The sequence below is a fragment of the Stegostoma tigrinum genome, chromosome 41 (genome assembly GCF_030684315.1).
Source record: "Stegostoma tigrinum isolate sSteTig4 chromosome 41, sSteTig4.hap1, whole genome shotgun sequence".
Lineage (NCBI taxonomy): Eukaryota > Metazoa > Chordata > Chondrichthyes > Orectolobiformes > Stegostomatidae > Stegostoma > Stegostoma tigrinum.
In genome coordinates this window covers 2,542,916-2,556,173 of record NC_081394.1, presented here as the reverse complement: position 1 = coordinate 2,556,173, position 13,258 = coordinate 2,542,916, and the positions used below count along the sequence as shown (strand labels likewise).

General features: G+C 46.7%; 1 protein-coding gene across 3 annotated transcripts in view; it reads right to left on the bottom strand.

Moving 5' to 3' along the window:
- LOC125448590 (uncharacterized) overlaps window positions 1-10,596 on the bottom strand; it is a 36,198-nt gene extending 25,602 nt beyond the window's left edge. For 2 of the 3 annotated variants that reach the window (XM_048523979.2, XM_048523981.2), the window contains exons 1-2: window positions 10,485-10,596; window positions 3,213-3,364 (exon numbers count right to left, since the gene is read on the bottom strand). In XM_048523979.2, coding sequence (XP_048379936.1) covers window positions 3,213-3,258 — 46 coding nt within the window. In that variant the 5' untranslated portion in view covers window positions 3,259-3,364; window positions 10,485-10,596. Of the gene's footprint in view, window positions 1-3,212; window positions 3,365-3,562; window positions 4,130-10,484 lie in introns of those variants that run through there. The other variant, XM_048523980.2, reaches the window with a different exon arrangement.
- Window positions 10,597-13,258: the final 2,662 nt, after the last annotated feature.

Below are 13,258 nucleotides of genomic sequence, written 5' to 3'. Positions count from 1 at the left end.
AAGCAGGAACTATCCACTGCTCGGGGAGAATTACTTACGGGACTCTGCACTCTGCGCCGGGTTAAGCACAGTAATTCTCCACAGCTTGTACTTGCTCTGTAATAAAAGGATTTGTGTTTTTCTAAACAGGTCAGCGTCTTGCTATTGCATCACGTCCGTGAGGGTCTCCGAAAACAAACCTGATGGGAGGGTGGAGGGAGGATGTAGCAACTGGAGCCAGGTGGATATTGTTGACCACGAGGCCATTAACCTCAAGAAAGCCGTGGCTGGCTGAGATATACCCAAGCATTCGGGATCTCCTCAGTTCAGGGGCTGGCTCTGAGCTGGCCGGTCACAGGGCGCATGTATACATAAATGTGCTGGCTGGATACCAGCCTCTGAGCTGTTATTCCAGGAGGGAAATCTGCCATCCCCACCTGGCCTGGCTTACGCATGACTCCAGACTCTCTGAAAAGCCACTCCGGTGTATCAATACGGTGTTTGGAACTGGCTGGGGTTTGGCGAGGAGACGGAGAGTTGCGGGGAGCAGGCAGGAGCATGGGGTTGAGAATCACATCAGCCACGATCGAATGTCATAGCAGACTGGATGGGCCGAATGGCCTCGTGCTGCTCCAATATCCTACGGCCTGCTGACATTGTTTGTATCTCCTGGCACTGACCCTCAGCACTGAGATGGCAATGTTTTGATGAAGGGTTTCAGGAGCAAAGAACAAAGAAAATTACAGCACAGGAACAGGCCCTTTGGCCCCCCAAGCCTGTGCCGATCTAGATCCTCTGTCTAAACCTGTCGCCTATTTTCCAAGGATTTGTATCCCTCTGCTCCCTGCCCATTGATGTATCTGTCTAGATACATCTTAAATGACATTATTGTACCCGCCTCTGCTGGCAACGTGTACCAGGCACCCACCACCCTCTGTGTAAAGAACTTTCCACGCATATCTCCCTTAAACTTTCCTCCTCTCACTTTGAACTCATGACCCCGAGTAATTGAGTCCCCCAACTCTGGGAAAAAGCTTCTTGCTATCCACCCTGTGTATACCCCTCATGATTTTGTAGACCTCAATCAGGTCCGCCCTCAATCTCCGTCTTTCTAATGTAAACAATCCTAATCTACTCAATCTCTGTTCCGGCCCAAAACGTTGAGTTCCCTGCTTCTCCGATGATGTCTGACCTGCTGGGCTTTCCGAGCCCAACGTCTATTGACCCTGGTTTCCAGCATCTACTGTCCTTACTGTCTTGAACGCTTTTCCCAATCCTGCCCCTATCCAATCTTCCCATCGGGATGGCCGTGGTTCAAGAAAGCAGCTCACCAGCGCCCCCTATACTGGGCAATTAAGGAGACGCAATAAATACAGGACTGGCCAGTGACCCACGCCACCCCTTGCCACGGCCTGTGAACGCATTAATTTAAAAACCAGCCAGAGTGTTAGACCATAAGACATAGGGGTGGAAGTAAGGCTATTCGGCCCATCAAGTCCACTCTGCCATTTAATCATGGCTGATGGGCATTTCAACACCACTTCCCTGCACTCTCCCCGTATCCCTTGATTCCTTCTGAGATCAAGAATTTGTCGATCTCTGCCTTGATAAGACCATAAGAGACACGTTGTCTTTCTCTTTGCAATGTCATGCCCATCTCGAGGTGAGAGCCAGAAACACACAAGTTGTTCATATTGGAAAGGGAGAACAAAATGGAGAAAAGCTGTGAAAAGCTGTCACGCCAAAGGGTTTGGTGAGGGGTTGAAGAGTAGAAACGCGGAAAGATAGCCCACAGGTTCAGGAAGGCTCATGGAATTGGAGATACTAGGAACTGCAGATGCTGGAGAATCTGAAATAACAAGGTTTAGAGCTGGATGAACACAGCAGGCCAAGCAGCATCAGAGGAGCAGGAAGCTCATGGGATGTTCTGAGGAAGGGTCACTGGACCCGAAACATTAACTCTTGATTTCCTCTTCACTGATGCTGCTGGACTTGCTGAGCTTCTCCAGCTACTTCCTGTCTTTGTCTCTGATATACAGTGTCTGCAGTTCTTTTGGGTTTTTAATGGTACGTTGGCCCTTATTTCAAGGGAAGTTGGTGTATGAGAGTACACAGTGTGCTGGAGAGACCGCATCTGAGGTACAGCAAGCAGTAGAGAAGGATATTGTGTCATTCGACGCAGTTCAGAGAGGACTCACTAGGATGGTTCCCGGTATGGAGGGGTTGTCCTACAAGCAACATTAAACAGGTTAGAACTGTACTCACTGGAATTCAAAAGGATGAGAGGTGATCTCATGGAAACACTTAGGATTCTTAAGGGTCTTGACAGGGCAAAGGCTGAGAGGATGTTTCCCCTCAGGGGAGAGTCTAGGTCCAGAGGGCATAGCTTCAGAATAAAGGGGCACCAATTTAAGACTGAAATGAGGAAGAATTTATTCCCTCAGAGGGTTGTGAATCTTTCGAACTCCTTGTCTCAGAGACCATGTGGGAGAAGATGTATGTCTGTCTGTATCTGTGTGTGTGTGTGTGTGTGTGTGTGTGTGTGTGTGTTTGTGTGTGTGTGTGTGTGTGTGTGTGTCTGTGTGTGTGTACGTATCTCTGTCTGTGTGTCTGTATCTGTGTGTGTGTCTGTGTGTGTGTGTGTCTGTGTGTGTGTGTCTGTGGGTGTATGTACGTATCTCTGTCTGTGTCTATATCTGTCTGCCTGTATGTCTGTGTGCGCGTGTGAGAATATGTGTTAGGGAGTGTGTCTGTGTGTGTGTGTCTGTGTGTGTGTGTGTGTGTGTGTGAGTGTGTGTGTGTGAGTATGTGTGAGTGAGAGAGAGAGAGAAAGAGAAAAGGAGAGAGAGAGAGCGTTCTCTCGGGTGTGGGATCAGGAATGCCAAATATTACATTTTTCTGGAGGTCATTGAGCCAATAATGTAAGCCCTGCTGGAGAATTAGTCAGTGGTTTCTCTGAAAGGGGGAATCCCATTCTTTCTTGAACAGCATGGCATTTAGGTTACCTTTGTGTATATTTAAGGCTGAGATAGATCAATTCTCGATCTGTCAGGGAATGAAGGGGAAAGGTCAGGAAAGTGGAGGTGAGGAACACCTGATCAGCCATGATCCTATCGAATGTGGGAGCAGGCTCGAGGGGCAGAATGGCCTAATCCTGTTGCTATCCCTCGTGGTCAATTTGAACTGCATTGATAGACAATGTGCAGCAGATTTATCACAATTCCAGTACCTACCGACCGCAGCTTCAGTTAAGAGGAGGAAAGAGAGCGCGAAGAACATTTCAGAGCGTCCCAGGCACAATCACATCAACTGAATATATTTCCCCCTCTGGTTCTTGGAGTTACTTCTGTAACCGAGTCAAACAATCACACAACAACCTCCGAACCTGGCAGAGAGAAACAAGCAATTTTCAGTAACGTCCAAAGTGATACTTTCTCAACTTTATGAGATTGCTGCCTATTTGCTTGTCACAAAGGAGCTGTGCAGTAATTAACACATTTTGTGATTGAAACTAAGGTTCGTACAGAGAAACAAGAATGTTAAAGGAGTGTAGAAATTACATTCCAATATTTAATTATCTTACGCCTTCAGTCTGTGTTCGTCCCAGTCGACAGTGCAATGAGGCATTACTTTCAGTTACGCTAAATATACCTGCGTGCAATAGCACTGACATGAATTTGTCTGGCGCAGCCGGTAAAAAGCCAAACCACATGAGAATGATACGAAGAGAGGGGAGCAGATGAAGCCTGGTGATGTCCCGGGTTTTACGGAGTTCATGTATTGCCGAAGGAACGTGTCCCTGTGTGTCTGTGTGCGTACGTCTGTCTATGTGTATCTGTCTGTGTGTGTGTGTCTGTATCTGTCGGTGTATGTCTGTCTGTCTGTGTGTGTCTGCGTGCGTGCGTATGTGTGTGTGTCTGTATCTGTCGGTGTATGTCTGTCAGTCGGTGTGTCTGTATCTGTCTGTGTGTGTGTCTGTGTGTGTCTTTGTATGTCTGTCTGTCTGCGTGTGTGTGAGTATGTGCGTCTATGTATGTATCTCTGTCTGTGTGTCTGTATCTGTCTGTGTGTGTGTGTGTGTGTGTGCGAGCGAAAGTGTGTGCACGTGTGAGAATGTGTGCGTGAGAGTTTGTGTGTGTGTGTGAGAGAGAGAGAGAGAGAGAGTGAGTGTGTGTGAGAGAGAGAGAAAGAGATAAAGACAGAGAGAGAGTTATTTGGGGTGTGGGATCCGGAATGCTAAAAGTTATATTTTATTGGAGGTCATTGAGCAACAGCTAAGCACTGCTGGAGAATTATCTAGTGGTTTCTCTGAAAGAGGAATCCCATTCTCTCTCGAACATCATTGCATTTAGCTTACCCGATTGGAGAACTGGAGTTGGGAGGGAACATTGACACAGTTACCTGGAGACAGGGGAAAATCTCCGTTTAAATCATGATGACTCACACTGGGAACATTCACCAGTCACGGCTGTCACTTTGGGCTGCAAACGTGAACTGAATGCCCAGTTATCTCCTGTCTGTTGTGCTATAATAGGACAGTGACTCAAACCTGGGGCTGCTCTCCTTGTGGCAAAGAAAGTCCCAAGCAATTGAACTGCTCTTTCTTGGATGGTGTCGAGCTTCTTGAGTGTTGTTGGAGCTGTCCCCATCCAGGGGCAAGTGGGGAGTATTCCATCCCCCTCCTGCCTTGTGCCTTGTCGATGGTGGGACAGGCTTTGGAGGGGAGTCAGGACAGGAGTTACTCGCTGCAGGATTCCCAGCCTCTGACCAGCTCTTGTAGCCGCTGTGTTTATGCGGTGGGTCCAGGTCGATTTCTGCTCAACAGTAACCCCCAGGATGTTGATAACGGGGGATTCAGTGATGGGAACACCATAGAATGTCAATGGGTGGTTGGACTGTCTCTCCTGGTCACTGCCTGGCATTTGTGCCATGCGCATGTTACTAGTCATTTGTCAGCACAAGCCTGGATATCGCCCAGATCTTGTTGCAAGTGATCTTTGACTGCTTCAGTATCTGAGGAGTAATGCATGGTGCTGAACATTGAGTGATCATTGGCGAGCATCCCCACTTGCTGTTCTTCCGGAGGAAAATGTGGTCCATAACTGAACATTAGGGACACTAGGGCACCTCAGGTCACAGGCACAATAAAGAATGAGGTGCCCACCAGGTGCTACAATGGAGAATGGACAATGTTTTAGCCCTCCCACAATGTAGCTGAGAGACCTGATATTTTATAAAAAGATAGCTCGCACCAGTAAAAGTTTGAAATAGATGTTAGCGTGCAATGGAAATATCAAAGGTGGGTGGTTTTTGTCCAAATCTCTCATCCGAGACTGAGACACAGAGGGACAACTTGAAGCTCACCATCCCTCTAGCAAGGGTTTGGGTCAAGAAAGTAAGATTTCCATGGGGATTTTAGACTGCGCAGGAGCTGAATTTATGCTGTTGGTGCTAGCCTGTAGCCCAAACCCTCTGAGTTATTAGAAATCCAGTAACAATGTGGCTGTAATTACAAACATAACATGACATTTCTCAATGAATGAATTGTCAGAGCGTTATAATTAATCCTTTTGGTCTGAAGAGTGAGAGGAGACAATTTAAAACAAAGGGCAGGCTGTTATGATGCAGTGATAGTGTCCTCACTTATCAAACAACAAGCCTGGGCTCAAATCCCTGCTCTACCCCAGAGATGTATCGCAGAAAACTGATAGGTAAATGCTGGTGACAGGAAAGTTGTATTTCTAAAGGAGGAACCAAGACCTGTGGGTTTCGTGTGACAGAGCATGTCATGTGTGGCATATGCAAGGTCCTGGGTTTTAAAAATAACGACAGAGAGAGAGAGAGAGAGAGAACAAAAATGAGGAAGTTTGGGTGAACTGTCCTGGCCTGGCTCCCTTTGGCATATTCTGTCCCGGTCTGTGCTCCTCACTTGAGGTGATGATGCAAGTACACATGAGGCACTGGTGAAAGGATCTGTGGTTTTGGGTGTTGCGGGGTGGTGTCAGTGTGATGGAATGGAGTCACATGGATTGGAGAAGCCCAGTCTGTCGTTTTCTGACGGGCAGGAGTTTGAGAGTAGATTTTTCTAAACCATTTGGGGGGGGTCGGGTCAGATCGGAATGGTGAGAGCTGGGGGAAATCCGTTCTCATTAGCGGCAATGTGGAGAACTAGAAGACATGGAATTAAGTCAGATCAACCAAAAAGAAAATAAAAGGTGAGAGTGAGACAGATCATTTTCACACAGAAAACAGCTGGAACATGTAGGTATCCACAAAAAGGTAACTGGGTCATCCGAAATCATACTATAAAATGAAATAAATTAATTTTAAAAAGCAATCACATCTAGGGTGGTGATAACTTAATTATTGGAAAGGTCAGTGTTTGGTGTGTATTTGTGTGTGTGTGTGTGTGTGCACATTTCTGTGTGTGTGTGTGTGTTTGTGTGTGTGTGTGTGTTTGTGTGTGTGTGTGTATTTGTGTGTGTGTGTGTGTGTGTGTGGGTGCGTGTGTGTGTGTTTGTGTGTGTGTGTGTGTGTGAGTGTGTGTGTGTGTATATGTGTGTGTGTGTGTGCACATGTCTGTGTGTGTGTGCATTTGTGTGTGTGTGTATTTGTGTGTGTGTGTGTGTGTGTGTGTATGTGTGAGTGTGAGTGTGTGTGTATGTGTATGTGTGTATATGTGTGTGTGTGTGTACATTTGTGTGTGTGTATTTGTGTGTGTGTATGTGTGTGTGTGTGTGTGTATATGTGTGTGTGTGTGTGTATGTGTGTGTGTGTGCACATGTCTGTGTGTGTGTTTGTGCGTGTGTATGCTCATGGATGTATGAGTGTGTGAGAGAGTGTGTATGTGTGTGTACGTGTGTGTGTCTGTGTCTGTGTGTTTGTGCATAAGAGAGTGTCTGTGGTGTGTATGTGTGTGTGCATGCGTGTCTGTGTGTGCATGCGTGTCTGTGTGTGCATGTGTGTATGCGTGTGTCTGCGTGTCTGTGTGTGCATGCGTGTCTGCGTGTGCATGTGTGTATGCGTGTGTCTGCGTGCTCTGTTAGCTGATGCTCACTCCATCTTTCTGACACTGTGCCCGCCTCCCACTAAGTCTCACACTCTCCCACTCTCACTGTCGCCCACAGTGTCTCCCCACCCCCTCCATTGGCTTTCGCTCTCCCCCACCACCACACCCACCACCCCTCCCCACATCCCGTCAGCATCACCAAACCTGCATGGCTGTCCACACTATCTATGGCTCACTCACCGTCACCAATAGCCATACTGCTCACTTCCATCATGTTCAATCCCTATATTCTCCTGTCACACAAGGCCGTTTGAAATAGGAGAAGATATTAGACCATTCGGCCCAATGGGTCTGCTCCACCATTCACTTCTGGCTGATTGGCTTCTTAGCCCCGTTCTCCTCCCTCCTCCCTGTAACCTCTCTCATCAAGAACCTATCTCCTTCATTCAAGGAAATTTGGTAACTCTCCACTATCCTGCCTTTTCTCCCTTCTCTTAACTGTTTAAGAACCTTCCTCAGCCTTGAAGATACTCAATGACTCAGCCTCTCAATCTTCTGAACTCCTATATGTAGGGGCCAAACCTACTCGGCTACACCTCATGAGACTGTCCATCCACACCCAGGATCGTTCTAAGGACCCTGTCTCCAAAGCCAATGTATCTTTCCTTAGATAAGAGGTGTAACACTGTTCTCAGTGCCTAAGGTGTGTTCTGACTTGCATCTTGCGCAGTTTTAGCAAAACCTCCCTAACGTATGCATTCTATTCCCTTTGAAATAAAGATGAACGTTCCGGTGCCTTCCCTGCTGAACTTAGTTGCTTCCTTATAATGATTTGTGCACATGAACTCACAAATCCCTTTGCCATACGGCTTTCCGCAGTCTTTCTCCATTTATATAATATTCAGCTCCTCTGTTCTTCCGGCCAAAATGTATTACCTCATGCATTATATTCCATCGGCTGCATTTTTGCTGTCTCGCTGAACTACTCTATATCCCTCTGCAGATTCGGAGTCATCCTCTCCACTCGCCTTCCCTCCGATTTTTGGGTCATTCACAAACCTGCCAACAGTTCATTTGCCTTCCCCTTCCATGTTGTTAATATCGATTGTAAATAATAATGGCCTCGGCACTGACCCCTGCAGCACTCCACCAGTCACAGGTGGCCATCCTGAATTTGCACCCCCCCCCCCACCGCTTATCCCAACTCCCTGTTTTCTGCTACCTAGCCAATCCTCTCATGTTCACTTAACAAATTTCATCCGTTTGGCGTGGGGGGGGGATGCCAAAAAATAAATCACATTGAGGGAGAATGTATTCAAGGCAACATCTAAAGGGCTTGAAACACAGAAATGTAGAAAATAGGAATAGCAGCAGGCCATTCGTCCCTTTGAGAATGCACCATCATTCAATATGATCATGGCTGTTCATGCAATCTCAGTATCCCACTCCCGCTTTCTCTCCATGACTCCATGATACCCTTTTGTCCGAAGGGCCGTGTCCTGCACCCTATCTATCCAACTGGCCCCAACAGCTTCCTGTAGGAGAGAATTCCACAGGTTCACATCTCCCTGAGCGAAGAAATTCTTCCTTATCTCAGCCCTGAATGGCCTACCCCTTATTCTTAGACTGTGACCCCTAATTCTGGACTTCCCCAACTACAGAGAACATCCTTCCCACATCTGGCCTGTCCAGTCCCATCAGGATTTTATCTGTTTCTATGAGATAACACACCCTCCACTCCCATTTCTAAATTCCAGCGAGTACAGGCCCAGTCGATCCAGACTTTCCTTATATATCAGCCCTGCAATGCTGGGAATCAGTCTAGTGAACCTTCACTGTACTCCGTCAACAACAAGAATGTCCTTCCTCAGACTAGGAGATCAAAACAGCACATAATATTCAAGGTGTGGCCTCACCTCTTGCTCCAATTGAATCTTCACAGTTTGTTGAAATTGTTATTTTGAGTTTATGTACAACTTGCCTGACCCAGGATAAAGTTAAAGTGATAAAAGCATTATAATCCAAACAAGTCTTCAGAGAAACAGTGGAGATGTAGACTCGGTTGTACACAATAGTCATCATTTAAAAATGAAATGATAAATCAATAAGGTGTTTAAGAAGGTGTTTAGCACACTGGCTTTCATTGCTCAGACATTTGAGTGCAGGAGTTGGGACGTCATGTTAGCCCATAAGACCATAAGATATAGGAGTGGAAGTAAGGCCATTCAGCCCATTGAGTCCACTCCGCCATTTAAATCATGGCTGATGGACATTTCAACTCCACTTCCCTGCACTCTCCCCGTAGCCCTTGATTCCTCGTGAGATCAAGAATTTATCAATCTCTGCCTTGAAGACATTTAACGTCCTGGCCTCCACTGCACTCCATGGCAATGAATTCCACAGGCTCACCACTCTCTGGCAGAAGAAATGTCTCCTCATTTCCATTTTAAATTTACCCCCTCTAATTCTCAGGCTGTGCCCACGGGTCCTAGTCTCGTTGAGGTCTAACAGGATGTTGGTGAGGCCTCTTCCAGAACACGGTGCCCAGCTCTGGTCGCCCAGTTATAGGAAGGATATTATTAAGCTGGAGAGGGTTCAGAAGAGATTTACCAGAATTTTGCCAGGAATAGGTTTGAGTTATAAGGAGAGGCTGGACCCATAGAATCCAGAGAAGCTCTACAGTGTGGAAGCAGGCCATTCAGCCCGTAGAGTCCACACTGACCCTCTGAAGAGCATCCCATCCAGACCCACCCCTTCCCATACCCCTGCATTTCTCACCCTAGACACTATGGGCAATTCAGCATGGCCAGTCTGGATAGGCTGGGACCCTTTTCGCTGGGGCACAGGAGCTTGAGAGGAGACTGTTATCTTTTCCCCAGGGTGGGGGAGTTCAAGACTAGGGGGCACATTTGTATGGTGAGAGGCGAGAGATTTAAAAAATGTGCGAGAGACAACGTTTTTTTTACACAGAGATGGTTCGCGTTTGGAATGAACTCCCAGACGCCTGTGGGTACAGTTATAATGTGTTAAAGACATTTGGATAGGGACATGAATAGGAAAGATTTAGAGGGATATGGTCCAGGAGCTGGCAGGTGGGACTGGTTTAGTTTGGGATTAGATTAGATTCTCTACAGTGTGGAAACACGGCCTTTGGCCCAGCAAGTCCTCACCACGCCTTGAAGCATCCCACCCAGACCCATTCCCCTATAATCCACACACCCCTGAACACTATGGGCAACTTAGCACGGCCAATGCACCCTAACCTACACATCTTTGGACTGTGGGAGGAAACCGGAGCACCCGGAGGAAACCCACGCAGGCACGGGGCGAATGTGCAAACTCCACACAGACAGTCACCCGAGGCTGGAATTGAACCTGGGTCCCTGGTGCTATGAGGCTGCAGTGCTAACCACTGAGCCACCGTGATGCCAATTAAGATTGGCATGGACTGGTTGGTCTGCTACCTTGCTCTACAAAAAGATTAAAATGCGCAAACCTCAGTGTAAGTCCAATCCCTGGCGTTTTCTTTCCCTTCAGCAAATTTTGAGAATGCAATAGTTCTGTCGCTTGACTTTGTTACAGCTGGTTTCCTCCTGAAGCTGTTTCAGTGTTGGGTCTAAGGCTTCAAATGACATAATTTCCTGTTGCATTCTAAAACAGAAAATTGACTAATAGGTGCCACACTGCTTCACCCAGAGATATAAAACTGCCATGCCACTGCAGCTTTATGGAAGGATAAATTTTATAAGGGTCTGTAAACAATGCATTCAGTTTGAGACATTTCCTCAGGATGGCCATAGAAGAAAATGAGACTTAGAAAGGGAACAACAATTTGTGTCGTTAAGGAGATGATTCGTAGAACATAGTACATAGAACAGTACAGCACAGCACAGGCCCTTCGGCCCACAATATTATCTTACTAAGATCGTTTTACTATCCTCCCTGTGCCTACCCAAGAGTCACTTAACATTCTCCAAAGTATCTGACTCCAGTACCGCTACCAGCAGCATATTCCATACTCTCTGTGTGAAGGTCCCACCTCTGACACCTCCCTTATACTGCCCTCCAATTAACTTAAAATTATGGCCCCTTGTAGTAGTCATTTCCGCCCTGGGAAAAAAGTCTCTGACTATTCACTCTATCTATTCATAGAACATAGAACATAGAAAAGCACAGCACAATACAGGCCCTTCAGCCCAGATGTTGTGCCGTGGAATAATCCTAATCCAAAAATAAAATAACCTAACCTACATTCCCCTCAATTCACTGCTGTCCATGTGCATGTCCAGCAGTCGCTTAAATGTCACTAATGACTCCGCTTCCACGACCACCATTGGTAAACTATTCCTCTCATCATCTTGTACACCTCTATCAAATCACCTCTCATCCTTCTTTGCTCCAATGAAAAAAGCCCTACCTCCCTCAACCTTTCCTCATAAGACCTGCCCTCCAGTCCAGGCAGCGTCCTAGTAAATCTCCTCTGCACCCCCTCTAAAGCTTCCACATCTTTCCTATAATGAGGTGACCAGAATTGGACATAACATTCCAAGCGTGGTCCACCCAGGGTTCTATAGAGCAGCAGCATAACCTCTCGGCTCTTAAACTCAAGTCCCCTGCCAATGAAAGCCAACACACCATACATCTTCTTTACAACCCTATCAACTTGGGTAGCATTTTGAAGGATCTATGGACGTGGACCCCAAGATTCCTCTGTTCCTCCTCACTGTCGAGAATCCTGCCATTAACCCTGTGTTCTGCATTCAAATTTGACCTTCAAAAATGAATCACTTCACACTTTTCCGGGTTGAATTCCATCTGCCACTTCTTTGCCCAGCTCTGCATCTGATCAATGTCTTATTGCAGCCTACAACAGCCCACCACGCTGCCCACAACTCTACCAATCTTCGTGTCAACGGCAAACTTATTAACTCACCCTTCCACTTCCAAATTCTCGGGATTGTTTGGACTATTCATGGAATGGAGGCATAGGTGCCTGTGTGGTGCAGTGGTAGCGGCCCTGCCTCTGAGCTGGGAGGCCTATGATCAAGTCCAGAGGAGTGCTGTCACATCTCTGAGCAGGCTGGTTAGAAAATATCTGGGATCGGGGTTGTGGCAGAATCTGTGAAACTTTCTTTCATTAATTGAGTGAATTTCCAACTAGGAAATTCAGCCCAGGGTGTGGAAGGGAGTAACTAGCCCTGTTTTCCTCAAGGTAGTGAGTCGAATGTGGGGACAGGTTTCTTCTGTTTGCAACCGACAGACCCCTGGGTGCCTATCGATGTTGCCCCCACATGTGCGTAAAACTACGAGCCCACCTGACAACCCGATATTGGTTCCCAGGGGAATTCCTGGCATAGCCGGGATTGTTGGGTAAATGTTGCCTGATATTAGAATCATGTCAAATGTCGGACACAGTGTTCAGAGATTGGTGAGTGAAGAGGGGTGGGGTTTGGGAGTACACCCTTCTGCTGTCGATCAGTTTCACAATCTGCTCAACCAAACACAGAGATTGCCAGAGAAACTCAGCAGGTTGGGTGGCCTCTGTGGAGAGAGAGAGAGAGAGAGACAGACAGACAGACAGACAGACAGCGAGTTGGCGTTTTGAGTCCTGAACCCTCTTCTTCAGAATATTTTGTCATTTCTGAAGAAGGGTCACACTGAATACAAAAGCTCTGTTTCTCTTTCCATCGACGCTGCCCAGACCTGCTGAGTTTCTCCAGCATTCTCTGTGTTTATTTCAGATGTCCATCATCTGCAGTATTTTGCCTTGTATCTAGTTTCCGTACGTTGACAACACATTGGCAAACCCAGATATGCAAAGCACTCACTTACCTTGTACATATCTTCTGTCTCACATGCAAAGCCTTACTTCTTTGGACCGTGCTCACCTTCCCTCTACTTTTCAACAACCTTTTTCCAATTTATAAACCAAAAGAAAGCTTTCAGAGAAAGAAATTAATCTTAACTGCTGTTCTGTCTTTGTATTTTATCTCTGCTTTTCTTATTTGTGCATTGAGATGCAGAGGGATCTGGGTGTGCAGGACCAGAGGTCACTGAAGGCAGCAACATATGTAGATAAGATAGCAGTAGGGGTTTATGATATTGGAAGGGGTGCTGAGTATAAGGGTAGGCGAGTTATGCTGCAGCTTTACAGAACTTTAATTAGGCCACAAGACAACAAAGTGTGAAGCTGGATGAACACAGCAGGCCAAGCAGCATCTCAGGAGCACAAAAGCTTTTGGATAGATTGGGTTTGTTTTCCCTGGAACG